General features: G+C 38.8%; 1 protein-coding gene across 1 annotated transcript in view; it reads left to right on the top strand.

The window, feature by feature from the left end:
- The window catches only part of UBE2W (ubiquitin conjugating enzyme E2 W), a 66887-nt gene that overhangs the window by 13416 nt on the left and 34513 nt on the right, over positions 1-18958 (top strand). Inside the window, exon 2 of the mRNA XM_069600313.1 lies at positions 18751-18842. Within this exon, the coding sequence (XP_069456414.1) occupies positions 18751-18842 (92 nt within the window). The remainder of the gene's footprint in view (positions 1-18750; positions 18843-18958) is intronic.

Raw genomic sequence — 18958 nt, 5'->3', positions numbered from 1 at the left:
CTGGTGTGGGCTACAGTCCATAGGGTTGCAAAGAGTCGGTCATGACTGAGCAACTAACACGGAATCAATTAAACTAAAGAATAGGAAAAAGTATATAGTATTTTAAATTAATGTTCATTTCCTGTTAATTAAATGCATTGTTTCAACTAGGTTAACCTTTGGTTTGTAACTCTTTACTTTGAAGATAATGTTTGAGTGAAAGTCTTATTTGTATCCCCTTCTCCGCCCCCCACCCCCACCCTTCACCCCACCATGGTAGGTTTTTCCCCTTAAGCTTCCAATTTGCAACACTTATTTTGACAACAAATAATCTTAGGTCTTGCTTCATGGAGATTAAAATTCTGTGATTGCTCTCTCCCTAAGCCCAACTATGTTGTATCTCAGGATACTTCTTCTCATTCTTGGAATTGTATTCCTTTTCCAGTTTTATTCCTAGAGTGTGTCTAGGTGTGGATCTGTCTGTCTCTGCCTGATGGAGGAGAAAGTATGAGGTGGTATGGGTGGAGGAGTTTTGGTGTAAGGAGTCTGGTTCTCTAAGAAGTAGCAAAGGACAGAACATCTGTTGATATCTGAAGTTCAGGCTGGGCTTCTGATCAGCCTTATTACCCTTAAACACAGTGTTGACTTAAAGAAAGACACAAAACCTGAGAGTTGTGAGTTTAAATATTATTCAGGGTCTCACTGAGTATGGTAGCCCCGAAGATGGCCACTCAGCTCTGAGGAAACTGCTCCAAAGCAATTGGAGAGAAGCCAAGTTATATATGATTTTTGGCTAGGAAATATTAATGCATGCATTCAGGCATACATCTTGGTAAAAGATGACTGCTGATCATAAAGAAGAGATATACCAAGTGACGACTTTTAGTGCTTGTGTGTTTATGGAAAGATGCAAGAATCTGGCATCATTGCATTTCTTCCTGAGGGCCTGTTTTATCCAAGAACAGAGTTCCTTATCCTATTTTTCACTCTGAATTCCCCTCAGATTATACTGTTGCGGGGCACACCTTAACACTTGTAGACCTGGGTGGTGAACAGCAAGCCCTTTGTTCTATGTATGGTAGTGATAGTATTTTTCTAGTGACAGAGCTTTATTTCAGATTTTTAAAATTTAAAATATAATGGAAGAATTGGTCAGTTTGGACTACTACCAAAAACAAAACAGAATTAGCACAAAAACCAAAAATATAATGGAAGAATTGGTCAGTTTGGACTAATTCTACCAAAAACAAAACAAAAATTACCTCAAAGAACAACCCCTACGAGGATACAGAAGCCCAGTTCAATCTTGGCAAGCCTCTAGTTTTCATATTAATGACAGTGATGGAAGTGCTAGAAAAAGCCAAGACAGTTAGTGGCATTGGCTTGGAAAGGATTATCTGTGATCCTAAATAGCAAAAGTAGGATTATTAGGTACTACTTCTTCCTTTTTTGTATCACCTATTCTAAAATAGACTGTTGTATTGGGTTCTGACTGAAACCAAATTTTCCTATAGATACATTGAATTTTTTTTTTTTAATCCTTTTTTGGCCATGGGATCTCATTTCCCTTACTAGAGGTTGAACTCAGGCCATGGTGATGAAAGCCTGGAATCTTAACCACTAGGCCATCAAGGAAACCATGCCCCCACACTAAATAATTTTTATTAACTTAACTTTAGATCCTCATAAACTGGCAAAAATTAAGACTAAATTTTAAAAAATTCAGCAGTTCTTCTTTTTGTAATTGGAAAAACAGTTGAAAGGTACATAATTTCTTAAACTGATACCATAGAATGCCAAAATTGATTTTATAAATTATAGTCATTTATACTTTCGTACTGTTGGAAGAAAAGTTGACCAACCTAGATAGCATATTGAAAAGCAGAGACATTACTTTGCCAACAAAGGTCCATCTAGTCAAGGCTGTGGTTTTTCCAGTGGTCATGTATGGATGTGAGAGTTGGACTGTGAAGAAGGATGAGCGGCAAAGAATTGATGCTTTTGAATTGTGGTGTTGGAGAAAACTCTTGAGAGTCCCTTGGACTGCAAGGAGATCCAACCAATCCATTCTGAAGGAGATCAGCCCTGGGATTTCTTTGGAGGGAATGATGCTAAAGCTGAAAGTCCAGTACTTTGGCCACCTCATGCAAAGAGTTGACTCATTGGAAAAGACTCTGATGCTGGGGAGGGATTGGGGGCAGGAGGAGAAGGGGACGACCAAGGATGAGATGGCTGGATGGGGTCACTGACTCGATGGACGTGAGTCTGAGTGAACTCCCTGAGTTGGTGATGTACAGGGAGGCCTGGTGTGCTGCGATTCATGGGGTTGCAAAAAGTCGGACACGACTGAGCGACTGAACTGAATTGATGCTTTCATATTTCTGCATTCCTTATTAGAGTGAATCTTGGTATAAACACATTTTATGTTCTCTTTAAGTTTATTTTTTCAAGAAATTAGAGTTTTGTGTTATTCTGAAAAAAAAAAAACCTGGTTGTTGGTTTTATAAAAAAATAAATTGTAATGGCCTTGTATTGTAAGTTGTTGACTTCTGAGTTTGTTTGGAGTAAAAGGATATATGTAGGGATATGAATGTATATAAACAACACTGCTCACATTAGATGAGGATATTATGTATCACACAGGATTTATAGTACTGAGAAGTGCTTAAAACCATAATGAGAATATTTACATCACTTGTAAAACTACAGAAAAATAATTATAGGTATATATGATTGAATTGGACTGAATGGAGGAAGCTTTAACTTGTGAAAATTGAAATAGAGTAACCTGTGTTCTGGAATTTTTGATTTAAAAGAACTCAAAGATAATCCTTTTTTTAAATGAAGAAATGGACCCAGAACTTAGGTAACTTCCCTAGATATGATACTTAGGGTATACTTGCAATTTGAGAAATGGTCTCCCTAACTTAAATTTGTTATTTGTACTTTCAGATAACTCTGCTTGACAGAATAAATGTTCTCAAATTATCTGTAGTATCTTTTATTTATCTAAGATGGATTCCACTGCAAAACCGGATTTTATGTTCATTGAAAAATGTTAAACCTAGAACAGTAAACTTGGAGGAGGAGTACAGTACATCTTTAAAAATGTGTATTTGTCAGAAGAGTATTGTAACATTAGTCAGTATTATAACTGAGTCATACTCAGTAAATTGTAAATAACCAGATGTGTGCTCCTTTGAGACTAAATCTGCAAGAAGGATATATCCATGTAACTAAGATCCATCTTGTCTTACAGCTTACAAAGAATCTTACAAAATCTTTTTGAAGTCAGAAACCTTAAAAGATAAAAGCTGTGGAAGGTGTCCTTTGGTATAGAGAGTTGAGCATCAGTATTTGTTCTAACAGTATGTTGCGCTCTAAGTAGCCATATTCCTGTGTCCACACTTTCACCATTACAAACTGCACGTGTGCTGCTTCCTCTCCCTTGCACCCCCAGCTTTGTGTTATTCTTTAGGGTAAAGTTTCAAGAATGGTGTTCCTAAGTCATAGAATCTGTGTTTTCTAGCTTTCAAAATACTGATGATAGTGAGTTGAAAGTTGTGGCACCAAAAGTACCAGAAATTTTTGCTCTGTGAGTACCTACAAAAAGAAGGCCCAGCAAGTAAAACGTGAGAACCATAGCAGAAATAGGAAGAGAACCAAGTTTGGCATCATAGAATCAAAGAGAGAAAGCTCTTCACATGAAAGATTGTGATTGATAAATCTGTGAATGAAGACCTCCAGTAGATTTAATCAGCAAGTGGCTTGAACTCTCAGAAGCTTGCAGGGATTGAAGCTTTAAGGGTATGTATTAGAGGGGAAGTAGAGGCAGTGGATGTTGGCTCACCCACTTCTTTCATGGAGTTTTACAATGAAAGAAAAGGGAGAAATTGACAGAAAATAAATCATGGCTGTTTTAAAGCGAGGAGAGACCCAGTTGATGACTGAAGGAAGGGGTTATGGACTGGGAAAGAGTGAAGTTACTAGAAACCACCTTATTGACTCTGAGAACAATATCCTGGATGAGTTGGTAAGGCATGAGGTCCAGAGAGAGGTGGAAGGATTCGAGAAGGGGAGAGAATCTTCCTTTTTAGTTGAAAGAAAAGCTGAAGTTTGTTATTTAAAATATCACTCTAGGGAATTCCCTGGCAGTCCAATGCTTAAGACTCAGAGCTTTCATTGCCAAGGGACTGGGTTAAAAGAAAAAAAAAAATTCCCCCAAATGAACGAAGTTGATACACATTTTCATGTGTTTTCTAATAAAGTTCTTTCTAATATCCTAATTTTAGGATATTTTTATTTCATATCTTTGCTTTAGTTGTTATCTGTAAATTTTAAAACTGCCTTAGTGTGTTTATTTAAACTTTTCAAAATATTGGTATATTTGCTGACCCATCTCATTCTGTTAGTCACAGTCCAGCTTCTCAGGTGGCTCAGTGCTAAAGAATCCACCTGCGTTTGATCCCTGGGTTGGGAAGATCCCTTGGAGAAGGAAATGGCAACCCTCTCTGGTATTCTTGCCTGGGAAATTCCATGAACAGAGAAGCCTGGTGGGCTACAGTCCATGGGGTTGCAGAGTTGGATGCTACTGAGCATGAGGTAGATATTTAATTATGTAGAAATTAAGACAGAATATTACTTATCCAAAGTCACACGTACTATACTCTCCTGGAAAGAAGACGTTAAGTGTTCCAGCTGAACATACTCCTTTTAGCACTTAAACGTTTTCTTCCCCCTCCTGGGATGCACCTTGTGGCTTCTAGGATCTTAGTTCCTTGACCAGGGATTGAACCCTGGTACCCAGCATTGAAAGTATGGAGTCCTAACTACTGGACCATGCACTTTTACTCTTGAGGCTTGACTTTTGCTTACATTTTTAACAAATAAGTAACCAGTACTATTACCCTAAATCCTAATTCTTGCCTCTTGTGATAGATCTACAGTTTGGTTTGTAGGTCAAACCAGACTTTCCACTCAGCATATTTATTTAAGACTTGAGGGCTTCTCTCATGGCTCAGTGGTAAAGAATCTGCCTGCCAATGCAGGAGACACAGATTTGATCCCTGGTCTGGAAAGATCACACATGTTGTGGAACAACTGAGCCCGTGGGCACAATTACTTAGCCTGTGCTCTAGAGCCCGGGTACCCCAACTACTGAAGCCCGTGTGCCCTGGAGCCCATGTTCTGCAACAAGAGAAGCCACCCAGTGAGAAGTCTGCACATTGAAACAAAGAGTAGCCCCTGCTCCCTACAACTAGAGAAGAACCCACCAAAAATAAATAAATAAATTTAAAGGGGGAAAAAAAGAGTTGGTGTGTACCAAATCTTGTATAATCTACATTTCCCACTACATAGTTGTCTTATGCTTTATGATATTTTATTTGCCTCAGCAGCTTTATTAATAGTTATCAGAATCTCTAAATGTAGCCCAGCATAGCCAAATCTGAAAGGTAAAAAATTTTGAATTATACATTTACGGGGGGGAGGGATTTAAATATTCCTCTCCTGTCAAAAAAGGTTACCTAAAATGAGACCTTTACTCTATCAGACTTAATGCTAATTACTGTTTTTCACCTAGAGCTTGAAATGGAGTGATCAGAAGGGCAGGACAGTAGACTCTCAACTGTATTTTATTTCATCCAGAGTCAAGGTTTCTGGGTAGCTTAAATATTTTATTTAGAGTGTTAATTTCCGGAACACCAGACAGATAACTTCTGAACTAGCTTGAGAAATTTGGATATAATTTTATCATTGTAAACTCATTGCCTCCTGGAGCCAAGCTGTTTTAAAGTATATATCATGGATCCATTGGGCTCATGGTAGAGAGGATACCTAGCCTAAAGAGTTCATTTAAAAGGAGCAGCCAGACTTCAGCTCTGTTTGATTCAGTTATTTTTGTCTATCATTCTGAATGTTCTCAAGAAGCTTGAATCTACATGTCCAAAACTGATCTTAATCTCATCTGCTTCCATCCCACGTAGACTAGCTTCCTCTACCTGTTCCTCCTGCTGTGTATGTTTCAAATTAATATTTCCACCATCATTCAAGCTAACCTGGAGTCTTTTTTTTTTCTCTTTCTCACTTCTCTTGATCATTTAGCACTCAGTCCTGTCTGTTCTGTATCTTGGTTGTTCACTAGTAATGTCTCAACCTCTTATTCTTAGATCAGTTTTCAGTTTGGCCTCCTGGCCTTCATTCTGTCTTAAACTTCTCCAGTACATCTGCCACACTGTTTTCAGTTATAAGAGTTCGAGAGGGAGAAGGAGATTATTGTCTAAAAAGCTAGGAGTTGTTACTACCTATGGGTGGAACTAAAGAGCTTGTACTTGTGCTAAGCTGCTGGAGATACTGGTATGAGTTCCTGCTACTTCATAGAACCATGCACAGTCCTGGTTCTACAGCTGCCTGGTCTTGACTTCAGTAGGAGGAGACTCATTCACTTGGGTGTATCAGAAACAGGAAAGAATGGGAGGGGAAATGGCATTTTTCTTCTACTTTTGTCTTGTGTTTCTTTTTCCCCCTCAGTAACTTCTGTTGGCAGAGTGGAAGACAGGGGAGTCTGGCAAAAATAGTTTACAGGCTTTTTTGTCTCTATTACTTGGAGAGATGTTAATAAAATCTCTTGCTATGAAGGTAGATTTGTTAATTTTCCTTGGTCTGTCTTTGAAGCTAAGTTGGATATATTTATACTTTTGATGACCTGAACCTTTCATCATTATGTAGTTTGTTTTTTTCAAATCTCTGTTAGTATTTTTGGTCTAACAGAGTCTAAAAAAGTCAATTGGTCTAAAAAGTCAATTTTACTTGATGCTTGTGCAGCTATATCAACTTTTCTTTTGATCTGGTGTCTTTTTCTGTCCTTTGATTTTAACCTTTCTTTGTCCTTACGTTTCAGTTATGTCTTTTAAAAATCACAGAAACTATATATTTTCACCATCCATTTAACTTTTATCTTTTAACTAAATAACTTACTCATTTTTTAATGTTGTTCTTGTTTGTTGTTCTTTTGCTAAGTCGTGTCCAGCTTTGTGACCCATGAACTACAGTACTCCAAGCTTCTCTGTCCTTCACTATCTCCTGGAGTTGGCTTAAACTCATGTCCATTGAGTCAGTGATACCATCCAACCATCTCATCCTCTGCTGCCCCCCTTCTTCTTTTGCCTTCAGTCTTTCCCAGCATCAGGGTCTTTTCCAGTGAGTTGGCATATCACATCAGGTGTCCACAGTATTGGAGCTTCAGCATCCATCGTTCAGTGAATATTCAGGGTTGATTTCCTTTAGGATTGACTGGTTTGATCTTCGTGTTGTCCAAGGGATTCTCGAGAGTCTTCTCTAACGCCACAATTTGAAAACATCAGTGCTTCTATTCTCAGCCTTCTTTGTGGTCCGGCTGTCACATCTGTGCGTGACTGCTGGAAAAACCATAGCTTTGACTATACGGACCTTTGTTGGCAAAGTGATGTCTTTGCTTTTTAATATGCTCTCTAGGTTTGTCATGGCTTTTCTTCCAAGGAACAAGTGTCTTTTTAAATTTCGTGGCTGCAGTCACCATCTGCAGTGATTTGGAGCCCGTGAAAATAAAATCTGTCACCGTTTCTGTTTTTCCCCTATCTATTTGCCATGAAGTGATGGCATATATAAGTATATATGTATATAAATATATATATAAAAGTATATAGTGCAAACATGAGTATCCACTTCTCTATACTGCTAGGAGGGAACTACTATAAAATGGTTGGATGTGCTTGCTTCTAGTCTTTTCCATATGCATTTATATGATTGTATAACTCTTGCTTTTGTTTTAATATAAAGAAATTACAAGTATTTTTGAGGCTTGCTTTTTTCCATTTTGGTATGTTTTGGGATTCTTCTGTTGGTGTTAGTACACAGAAATCCACATCATTCTTTTTCTTTTAAAGACATAGCTTTTTAAAAAATGATTTGTTCATCTAATTTCTGGCTGTGCTGGATCTTCTTTGCTGTATGCAGGCTTCCTCTGTTTGCAGAGCTTGGGGATTACTCTTCGCTGCAGTGCTCAGGCTTCCCATTGTGTTGGCTTCTCTTATCGCAGAGCACAGGCTCTGGAGTGGGGGCTCAGTGGTTGGAGCTTAGTTGACCCACGGCTTGTGGGATCTTCCCAGATCAGGGATCAAACCTGTATCCCCTACACTGGCAGGTGGATTCTTAACCACTGGACCACTAGGCAAGTCCCACATCATTCTTAATGATTGTGTGTGTGCTTATGTGTACTGAGTTGTGTCTGACTCTTTACAACCCCATGAATTGTAGCCTGTCAGGCTCCTCTGTCCATGGAATTTTCCAGGCAACAATACTGGAGCCGGTTGACATTTCCTACTCCAGGGGATCTTCCAGACTCAAGGGTCAAACCCACATCTCTTAAGTCTCCTGCATTGGCAGATGGATTCCTTACCACTGAGCCACCTGGGAAGCTTAATGTTTGTGTAGTCTTACTTCTGTATGCCACAATTTGTATAATTATTGATAGGCAACTATATTGTTTCTGGATTTTGCATACAAGTGAAGCAGTCAGCATCCTTATTAATAAAAAAAAACAAAAGCATTTACTGAGGGAAAGCATTATATGTCAGGCACAGTTCTGTGGCACAGTGGTAAAGAATCCACCTGCCAATGCAGGAGATGCAGGTTCAGTTCCTGTGTTCAGAAGATCCCCTGGAGGAGGAAATGGCAACCCATTCCAATATTCTTGCATGAAAAATTCCATGGATAGAGGAGCCAGGCGGACTGCAGTCCGTGGGGTTGCAAAGAATCGAATATGAGTGACTGAATACAGTTTTGAGTGCTAGGATTACAAAGTTAAATAGTAATCTCTGCCTTAGAGTTGTTTACAGTTATACAAATGCTACAAGAACATAAAGTAAATTAATTGGGGATCTAGATGCTTTTCCAGCTAGAAAAATCTTTATTGCATCAGGTATTTTATGCTATTCCTCCTGAATAACTTCTCATTTGGTCTTATTACTTTTTTAAGTTTCTAGATTCTGAAAAAAGAATTGTTGCCTCAGTGGATAGAATTTATATTCCCCAGGATATTTTGTTTGTTTCTGCCTGTTGCCTGGGGCGTTACTTCCTTGACCACTTGATTAAATTCTTGCCTTAGGTTCTCTGTGGGAATTCAGACAGAGCCATGTAGGTAACTGCTTGAGATTCAGACATTTCATGGGAGACATTTTTTTCTTCCTCTAGCCATTACTAAGTTCTGAACAGGCCGATTTCATTCTTATCTCCTTCTGTGCCCTTTATCTTACTCACCATTGGTTTCAGAGATCATAGTTTTATGCAGGTCTTCTGAGAGAATCCATACTTCTTGGTCTTGAACCCCTGGGTTTGGTAGAGAACTCCAAAATGAAATCCAGCCCTGATCGTTTGAATATTTCAAAGTTCCTGCGTTCGTTTGATTTTTGTTTTCTGTGGAGGTATTTAGAGTATCTGCATTGTGCTAGAAATAAAATTCTGTTTAGTCTTTTTATTTATTTATCTGGCTGCATCAGGTCTTGGTAGCTGCACAAGGGATCTTTCATTGTGTCATGCAGAATCTTTCACTGCAATGTGCAGACTCTCTAGTTGTGGCCCTCGTGCTCAGTAGTTGCAGTGTGAGCTTAGTTGTTTGGTGACATGTGGGATCCCAGTTCCCCAACCAGGGGTCAAACTCAGGCCCTTGGCAGCCCTAACCACTGGACTGACAGAGAATTCCCCAAAAGATTAACTTTAAAATAAGAGTGAACACCTTGATTTGTTGAAGGCTACCCATTTCCTAAAAGGGGGAAAGTTTCAATAAATAAATGTTAGAATTAAGAGCTGTAGAAGTATACTAAGGAAAGGAAGTATTTTCTTAATTTGCCCGAATCAAATTCTACCTAATTTTTAAACAAGGTAAAATCATTTCAGTGCTGTGTCATCTCACCCTTTTTCATTTGATAAAAGAAAAATGTTGTCATTGTTTAATCTTGTTGGGGGAAGTAGTAATTTATTAGTGTTCAGTTCGTCGCTCAGTTGTGTCCGACTCTTTGCGACCCCATGAATCGCAGCACGCCAGGCCTCCCTGTCCATCACCAACTCCTGGAGTTCTCTCAGACTCGCGTCCATCAAGTCAGTGATACCATCCAGCCATCTCATCCTCTGTCATCCCCTTCTCCTCCTGCCCCCAATCCCTCCCAGCATCAGAGTCTTTTCCAGTGAGTCAACTCTTCTCATGAGGTGGCCAGTGTACTGGGTTTCAGCTTTAGCATCATTCCTTCCGAAGAAATCCCAGGGCTGATCTCCTTTAGAATGGACTGGTTGGATCTCCTTGCAGTCCAAGGGACTCTCAAGAGTCTTCTCCAACACCGCAGTTCAAAAGCATCAATTCCTCGGCGCTCAGCCTTCTTCACAATCCAACTCTCACATCCATACATGACTACTGGGAAAACCATAGCCTGACTAGACGGACCTTAGTTGGCAAAGTAATGTCTCTGCTTTTGAATATACTATCTAGGTTGCTCATAACTTTTCTTCCAAGGAGTAAACGTCTTTTAATTTCATGGCTGCAGTCACCATCTGCAGTGATTTTGGAGCCCCCCAAAATAAAGTCTGACACTGTTTCCACTGTTTCCCCATCTATTTCCCATGAAGTGATGGGACCGGATGCCATGATCTTCGTTTTATGAATGTTGAGCTTTAAGCCAACTTTTTCCGTTTCCTCTTTTACTTTCATCAAGAGGCTTTTTAGTTCCTCTTCACTTTCTGCCATAAGGGTGGTGTCATCTGCATATCTGAGGTGATTGATATTCCTCCCTGCAATCTTGATTCCAGCTTGTGTTTCTTCCAGTCCAGCGTTTCTCATGATGTACTCTGAATATAAGTTAAATAAGCAGGGTGCCAGTATACAGCCTTGACGTACTCCTTTTCCTATTTAGAACCAGTCTGTTCCATGTCCAGTTCTAACTGTTGCTTCCTGACCTGCATGCAAATTTCTCAAGAGGCAGGTTAGGTGGTCTGGTATTCCCATCTCTTTCAGAATTTTCCACAGTTGATTGTGATCCACACAGTCAAAGGCTTTGGCATAGTCAATAAAGCAGAAATAGATGTTTTTCTGGAACTCTGTTGTTTTTTCCATGATCCAGCAGATGTTGGCAATTTGATCTCTGGTTCCTCTGCCTTTTCTAAAACCAGCTTGAACATCAGGGAGTTCACGGTTCACGTATTGCTGAAGCCTGGCTTGGAGAATTTTGAGCATTACTTTACTAGCGTGTGAGATGAGTGCAATTGTTTGGTAGTTTGAGCATTCTTTGGCATTGCCTTTCTTTGGGATTGGAATGAAAACTGACCTTTTCCAGTCCTGTGGCCACTGCTGAGTTTTCCAAATTTGCTGGCATATTGAGTGCAGCACTTTCACAGCATCATCTTTCAGGATTTGAAATAGCTCCACTGGAATTCCATCACCTCCACTAGCTTTGTTTGTAGTGATAGTGTAATATTAATTGTGATAACAATGATGTTGTTTAGTCACTAAGTTGTGTCCAACTCTTCTGCACCCCCATGGCCTATAGCCCACCAGGCTTCTCTGTCCATGGGATTTCCCAAGCAAGAATACCTGAGTGGGTTGCCATTTCCTCCTTCAGGAGATCTTCCCAACCCAGGAATCAAACCCTCCTCTCCTGCATTGCAAGTGTATGCTTTACTGCTGTGCCATGTTTATGTGTATGATGTTCTAATATTTTTCCATCATACCCTCCTATTGTTTATTTTCTACCTTTAGTTAATTGTTAGATTAAATTAGAGAAAACATGTTGAGCATTTTAAGTACAGTTGCATTAGCAATCGTTGTCATATATCTCCACATTTTTAATGTTTCCCCCCTTTAGTTTGTATTTCTTCCTACCCTAAATAAGGATTTCTACCATTTAGTTTCTCAAAATGTCACTTTTAAATAAAATTTAACAAGATGCGAGGTCTAACTCTCCAACGCCTTAACTTGCTCCATTTTTCGTCACATTTTAATATACCACACATGTACTTGTTTTTTAACTATTTATTGACTGTCTCTTCCTTCACTAGAGTTTAAGCTTTACATAGCCAGGGATCTTGTCAGTTTGTCCATTGATATATTGTCATTTTTAGTATCTAAGAGGGATTATTCTTTTCTTTTTTGATTGATAATGTCAGAGTATCATTTAAATATTTTATACCTTTGTTTCAACATGTATTAGTGTTGGATAATACTTAACACAAATCCATTAGTTTAGAAGCTGAGCTGTTTTATATATGAATGAACTTCTCAGGATGCTGTTTAAAATAGTCCTTTGTTTGTTTGCTCAGAGTATTTCATTGAGTGTGGTATTCATCAACTTGAACAGTGTTGTTCACTATCAAACAACTATAAGTGGTGCTTTTTTTAAAATACAGTAATACCCATCATCTTCAGCTGTCTGAAAAAGCAAAAATTTGAACAAATATATAAAGCACTAGCATTGATGAAAATGATCAGGAGCCGAAGAGGCAAAGATGGCCTCATTGGGATGAAACTTCATGGCTTACGACCATGCTTCACAGTGTGGTCTGTGGACCTGTTAATTACTGGGCTGTGCTTTTCATTTTTATGAGGACTTGGTAAACTTGTTCCTAATTTCTCCAGTTAGTTTCAACAAGGGAGTATAGTCTGGTTTAAGAGCAAACAAAGCAACAAATGTTAGTCAGTGCTAATGCCGTCACTGAAGATTAGTTGGCATTTGTTATACCAAAAAAAAAAAAAAAAAGTGATGTAGTCACCAAAATAAATAAACCCTTTTGCTTGATAAGGGAGGTTCTGGCTCCAAAGTGGAAAACAGCAAGTAAAAGAGAAAGAAAGAGAACATCTGTGCTTAGAGGTTAAGTATTATGACAAGTTATTGATAATCAAAGAGCAGATGGCAGTTTAAAATGTGAGAACTAGGGCTTTCAAGCTACTTTATATGCTGAAGGGTCAGGTGGGCTTGTAGAACTTACTGTTGTCTGAGGCTGTCACAATAATCATTATTAACAGGTTAAATTATTTTCAGTACATATAATGTCAGGGATCTGTATTAAAATTTAGAGTTTTACTACTTTCATTTAAAATTTTTTGATATTTAAAAGTATTCATTTTTATCCATTATATCTCATTCCCTGGTCATTCCAGGGAAGCACATGGCATATTCAAATTTGGTTTAACATTATGGGTCTATACTGGGATGGGTATTGATAATATCAGTTGGGGAAAATGGAACAGGGCTGATCAAAATATAGAGATTACAGTTTTGGGGGGTGTGTGTGTGTGTGTGTGTGTGTTTTGCCATGCCACACTGCATGCAGGGTCTTAGTTCCCTGATGAGAGAGTCAACCTGTGCCCCCTGCAGTAGAAGCATGGAGTACTAACCACTGGACTACCAGGAAGTTCTCACAGCAATTGCGGTGGGTTTTTTTTTCCATTTAAAAGAGAATATTTATTTTTGATTGTACTGGATCTTCATTCCTGTGCACGGACTTTCTCTAGTTGTGGCAAGTGGGCTCTTTGTTGCTGTGTGTGAGCTTCTCGTGGCTGTAGCTTCTCTTGTTGCAGAGCACAGGCTCAGTAGTTGTGGCCTGAGGGCTTAGTTGCTCTGGCAGCATGTAGACTCTTCCTGGACCAGGGGTCAAACCCATGTCCCCTACATTGTCAGGTGGATTCCTACCTACTATACCAACAGAGAAGTCCTGATTACAGTTTTTAAAGTGATCTTTAAGTTGCTTTTACTCTATTGTATAAAAACTGTGGCTTGAGCTTTTCAAGGGCTTTAAGTCTCATAAGGCCAAAAGTAATAATGTATGTATCTGTTTTATTCTTTTGGGCTTTTTCTGTCCCACACTTGACCTTTGGTGTGAAACAGCTGCTGTAGTGATTCTTGGAGTGGTGGTAGTGGAGAAGAGGGGGTGTTGAGCTCCTGGGCTGCCTTTTCATGTTACACAGATACTTTCCTGGACCCCGGTAGTAAGCCCCAGTTCTAGGGGAGAGGAAATCTCAAGAATAATTCCTCACAGCACTGAAGTGGGAGAAAGTTTAACTTCTGTCACTCTATCTTCAGTGCAGGGTGACGCATCCCAGCTGTTGCAGTAGTCTGGAGTTCCTCAACCATAGTATTATGACATATGGGAATGTCACTCCATTGTGTGGTGCTTCCCAGTGTCTTGTCGTTGACAATAGTTGACTCCGAAATTGGTCAGTGGTCTTCTTACCCCCCAAAGTAGTAAATTACGATGGATTCATATCACTTTGATTCATTTGTATTCATAAGGAAAGAGAGAAAGGAAGGTGCTGTCTAGACTGTAGAGCCACTGGACAGCTATGCCAGTTCTGAAAGTGTTAAATCATGTTTTTTTAATCACCATATTTAGATATATTAGGATCTTTCACACTGGGTGTATAAACCATTTGGATCTCTTAGAAGATCTCAAATTTCTCTGAGTTTTCTAGACTTGAGCTAACACACGTGAGGGCTAGATAGAATTTTCAGGTTATTCTAGATTTGGGATGCTCTCAAACATTTAGATTGTGGGCCTGCCTGGTCTTTCTGCCTTGGAGCACAGATGTGCTTCTGTTTTATGCAGTCTGGGAATAAAGTGCATATTTACAGATCAACTGAGATCATGCATCATGGGGTAGGTGTTAAATATTGAGAGAAGAATCATTTTAGGCATATTAAATTTACTCAGAAAATTTATTTTTACCCTTCAAGTAGTTCTGATACTTAACAGTTAGGGAGATCAGACCTTTATTAACAATTTTGAATGCACATATTCCTCCCTACTTTAGCATATCTGAAATCAAGATATGTCAGTGGAGTGTTGTTGTTTAACTGGTAGCTATTTTCCTTTCTTAGTGTTACATAAAATAATACAATTTATGGTGTGTCTTAGATTCAGAGAACCATGATACACTTGTAATATGTGTAATTACTTTGCTCGTACCTCTCCAGTTCAGGAACAGACAGGGTGATATTTGGCTGTGAACCTTTGGAACTGTTAGTTTTTCAACCGCCTCAGCTCCCAGTGGTTTGTGGGTAGTTCTGCTTCTTTAGTTACCTTCTGCAGATATTTTCCAGTTATCTCCCATTACCTCAGTTCGAGGCTATTATTTTACCGCTGTCTGGAGAAGGCAATGGCACCCCACTCCAGTACTCTCGCCTGGAAAATACCATGGACGGGGGAGCCTGGTAGGCTGCAGTCCATGGGGTCGTGAACAGTCGGACACAACTGAGTGACTTCACTTTCACTTTTCACTTTCATGCATTGGAGAAGGAAAGGGCAACCCACTCCAGTGTTCTTGCCTGGAGAATCCCCGGGATGGGGGAGCCTGGTGGGCTGCCGTCTATGGGGTCACACAGAGTCGCACACGACTGAGGTGACGCAGCAGCAGCAGGGAAGTAGCCAGTGTTGCCCTGATGGTCTAATGAGCTGGTGGTATCATTGCTTTTGCTAGAGTTCAGTCCTAATGCAGGTATTTCACATCTACTTTTAACACTTAGTCTTCAAAGTTAGGAAGTGAATGCTTCCTCATGTGATAATAGCTTTCTGTTGATAGATGTTGCTTGGTATGATTTCTAAACAGTTATACTGGTTCTTCACATCCCGGAGTATGAATTTTCCTGTATTTTTACATTGAACTCTTTAAGTCCTCCTTTTTTAGCTTCTTTGCTCATAGTCAGGGTTCTTAGAACCAGTTTTTTTAGAAGAGCCAGAGCACCACTGGGGAAATTGCTTACTCAGAAACATTTCCTGCTCTCTCTAATGAATTATTGTTCTGTGAAGGATACACCTAAGAGTGAATTCCCTGTTTTTATGAGCCTACCGAATACACCGTTTGACCTTCTACCTTTTTTTTTTAGTACACGAGTGAATCACTGGTTTTTATTTGTGTGCTTAGTAAGTACTCATTAACACCTCTACCCCTTGTTAGTCCTGTCTTGTCTTTCTACTGCAGAGATAAGGATGTGCAAGGTAGTTTATTGCCTGGTAGCAGACAGTAAGGGACTGGCATGGCTTGTCTTTTAATGTAGTGACTCCACCCCCTCTGGTAAAAAAACATGCTCCAGCGAATGTCTTGAAATGTTTGAAAAAACATGCAGTGTTTGAAAGAACAAACACTTAAAATCCCTTGTAATTCCAAAGAGTTGGATGGTTCTCATTTGAGTTTGTGGGCAAAATATTGGCCCCAGCGGCAGCTGTCTGAAATCTTGGCTGGAACTGGAGATTCCAGATTGGAGATTCTTCCACATGACATGTGGTTATTGGCAGGAGGCCCTAACCTTACCCTGCTGACCTCTGAATTGGGTTGTTCACAGTATGGAAAGTGATTCTAAAGAGAACAACCAAGACATAACTCACAATCTTTTATAACCTAATCTTGGGAGTGACATACCTTCCTTTTCTGCCGTATTGGTTACACTGACCAACTCTGGTACTGTGTGGGAGGATGTGACTACCAGGAAGCAGTTACTTGGAGATTCTCTTGGAGTTTGGCTACCGCAGGCCCCTTTCTTTGTGGACATACAAGTAGTAGTATTGGGGTGGGAAAAACTTTTCCTTTTCTTCAGCACTGGTCCCATTGTCTTTTAGGGATGATTACACCAATGCAGTTCTTAGATTGCCTTTGTATTCTGTTTCTTTTGGTAGCTGGTTATGCAAACTGACCTTCTTTTGTATCCTGATTCAGTGACAAGGGCTGTCTTCCCTGTCTTATATGAAGTTCTCAAGGTCTGGAGGATTTCCACAGCATTGTTTCCCAAACTGGTCATTGAAACAAGACTTTCCCAAGATGCCCTACACTGAGAGTATTCCATTACTTTGGAAACCTGTGTGTTATCTTCCTCCCCTTAGAGAATCGTAAGGCAAGTTAGTATATCAGACATCTCTGAGAATTGCTGCTTTAAAAAAAAAAACACTTTTTTTTTTAGTCTTTTTTTTCAAAAAAAGTGTTTTTGAAAATTGACTTAATCACAGAACCTACAGGATTTGTTGACTTTAATTGAAAGTGAAAAGCGTTAATCACACAGTCCTGTTTGATTCTTTGCAACCCCATGAACTATATATAGCCTGCCAGGCCCCCTCTGTTCCTGGGATTTCCCAGGCAAGAATACTGGAGTGGGTTGCCATTTCCTTCTTCAGGGGATCTTCCTGACCCAGGGATCGAACCCAGGTCTCCTGCACTGCAGGCAGATTCTTTACAGTCTTGAGCCACCAGGGTAGCCCCTGTTGACTTAAGTAAATTTAAAACCCTCTTCTGCATAGACACTTTTCACAAATATATTCCTTCTTTATTCAAAACATTGTTTAGGCAGCTTTATTTCTATGTTTTCAATAATTAAAAATTTTATAAACTAATTTTTAGTTTGTAATTTTGCATTTTGGAAGGCAACAGGTCAGAAATTGCAGTTAATATCTTATTTTCCTTGTTGCTAGCAATTTTGATATTGTACCATTTGAGGAAAAGTTTTCACTTTTGCCAATTAAAAGTGCCATTGAGTCTCAACAAAAAAGGGAGGAGTTTTCTAATCTGTAGAGGTGTTAGATGTTTGTACGGTTATTGAAAGATGTTATGAATTGTAAAGATCTAGAAAACTACAAACATTGCTGTATTGATAGTGATATTCCACTGTTTTGAAAAATCAAAAACTAGCTTTTAAGTAGAGTTGTTTGAAGTTCTGAATAGGAATCCATGCTTGTGTGCTTGCTTTTTTTTCTTTCCTGAACACTTACTATGTACAATTTTATTTATTTTTAAACAAACTTGTAATTAATTGGTGGCTGTGCTGGGTCTTCATTGCTGGGCTCAGGCTTTCTCTCGTGGTGCGCAGGCTTCTGACTTTGGTGGATTGTCTTGTGGGCATGGGCTCTTGTGGGATCTCCCTGGGTCAGGGGTCAAACCCATGTTCCCTGCATTGGCAGGCTGATTCTTAACCACTGGACCACCAAGGAAGTCCTGTTTGTGTACTTTAATAAAAAAAAAAATATTCATTAGGAATCTTTATAATGTTGCATGCACTTCTAATAACATTGGTTATTTTGCTTTTAAACCCATAAATTATGGACTGTTGTGGTTTTTATTTTGCTTTGTTGTGTCATGAAAAAGAATGTTGAGTGATGATAATAAGGGAAGAATTGAACAATGAAAGCTATACAAAAAAGAATGCAAATACATAGCCATTTCAGGGCATCTAGTGTGTGAAAAAAATAACTTTATGTAATCTCAGGCTGTGATATGTTATATTCTGATGTTGAAAGATTAAATTATATGTGGATGATACTGTCTTAAGAAAACAAATAGGAGCTGTAAATTTAAATTATTTTAAACTTTTTCAAAAGACGTTTTCTGTAGTTCTTCTGGAAAATCTATTTGTCTGAAATGATGCATTCTTTAAGAGTTATGGAAAACTATGACTGTTATCATTGAAAACCAGTAAAGGAAGCCCTGCTTAAACTTTTAAGCATTTATAACCTTATAACTTGGTAACTATCTTATAACATCAGTGGTTACAAGTATATTTAAAAATACTTTAATAATTGTGAATTATAGGAAGGCAGTAAAAAATTTGAGAATCAGGCATGTAAAATATATAGCTATAAGGGGTTTATAAAGGAAAAGCCACAAGCATTTGGGAAAAATTTAATCAAGGATTCAGACTGTATGACTACAAGGATATTATATTGTAAGAAAAAAAAGTACAGTTACTAATGATACTGTTGTTTTTTTTTTTTTAGAAACGACTACAGAAAGAACTGTTGGCTTTGCAGAATGACCCACCTCCTGGAATGACTTTAAATGAAAAAAGTGTTCAAAATTCAATTACACAGTAAGTATTTTAAGTTTTAAAGTACTTGTTTTTCTTTTGTTATCAATGTAAGTATGAATATATACTCATTTTAAAAATACAGAATTATTTTCTATATGTCAGAATTATTTTCATAT

This window comes from Ovis canadensis, chromosome 9 (assembly GCF_042477335.2).
Source record: "Ovis canadensis isolate MfBH-ARS-UI-01 breed Bighorn chromosome 9, ARS-UI_OviCan_v2, whole genome shotgun sequence".
Taxonomy (NCBI): Eukaryota; Metazoa; Chordata; class Mammalia; order Artiodactyla; family Bovidae; genus Ovis; species Ovis canadensis.
Note: the sequence above shows the minus strand (reverse complement) of the source record. Positions and strands in the feature narration are given on the sequence as shown.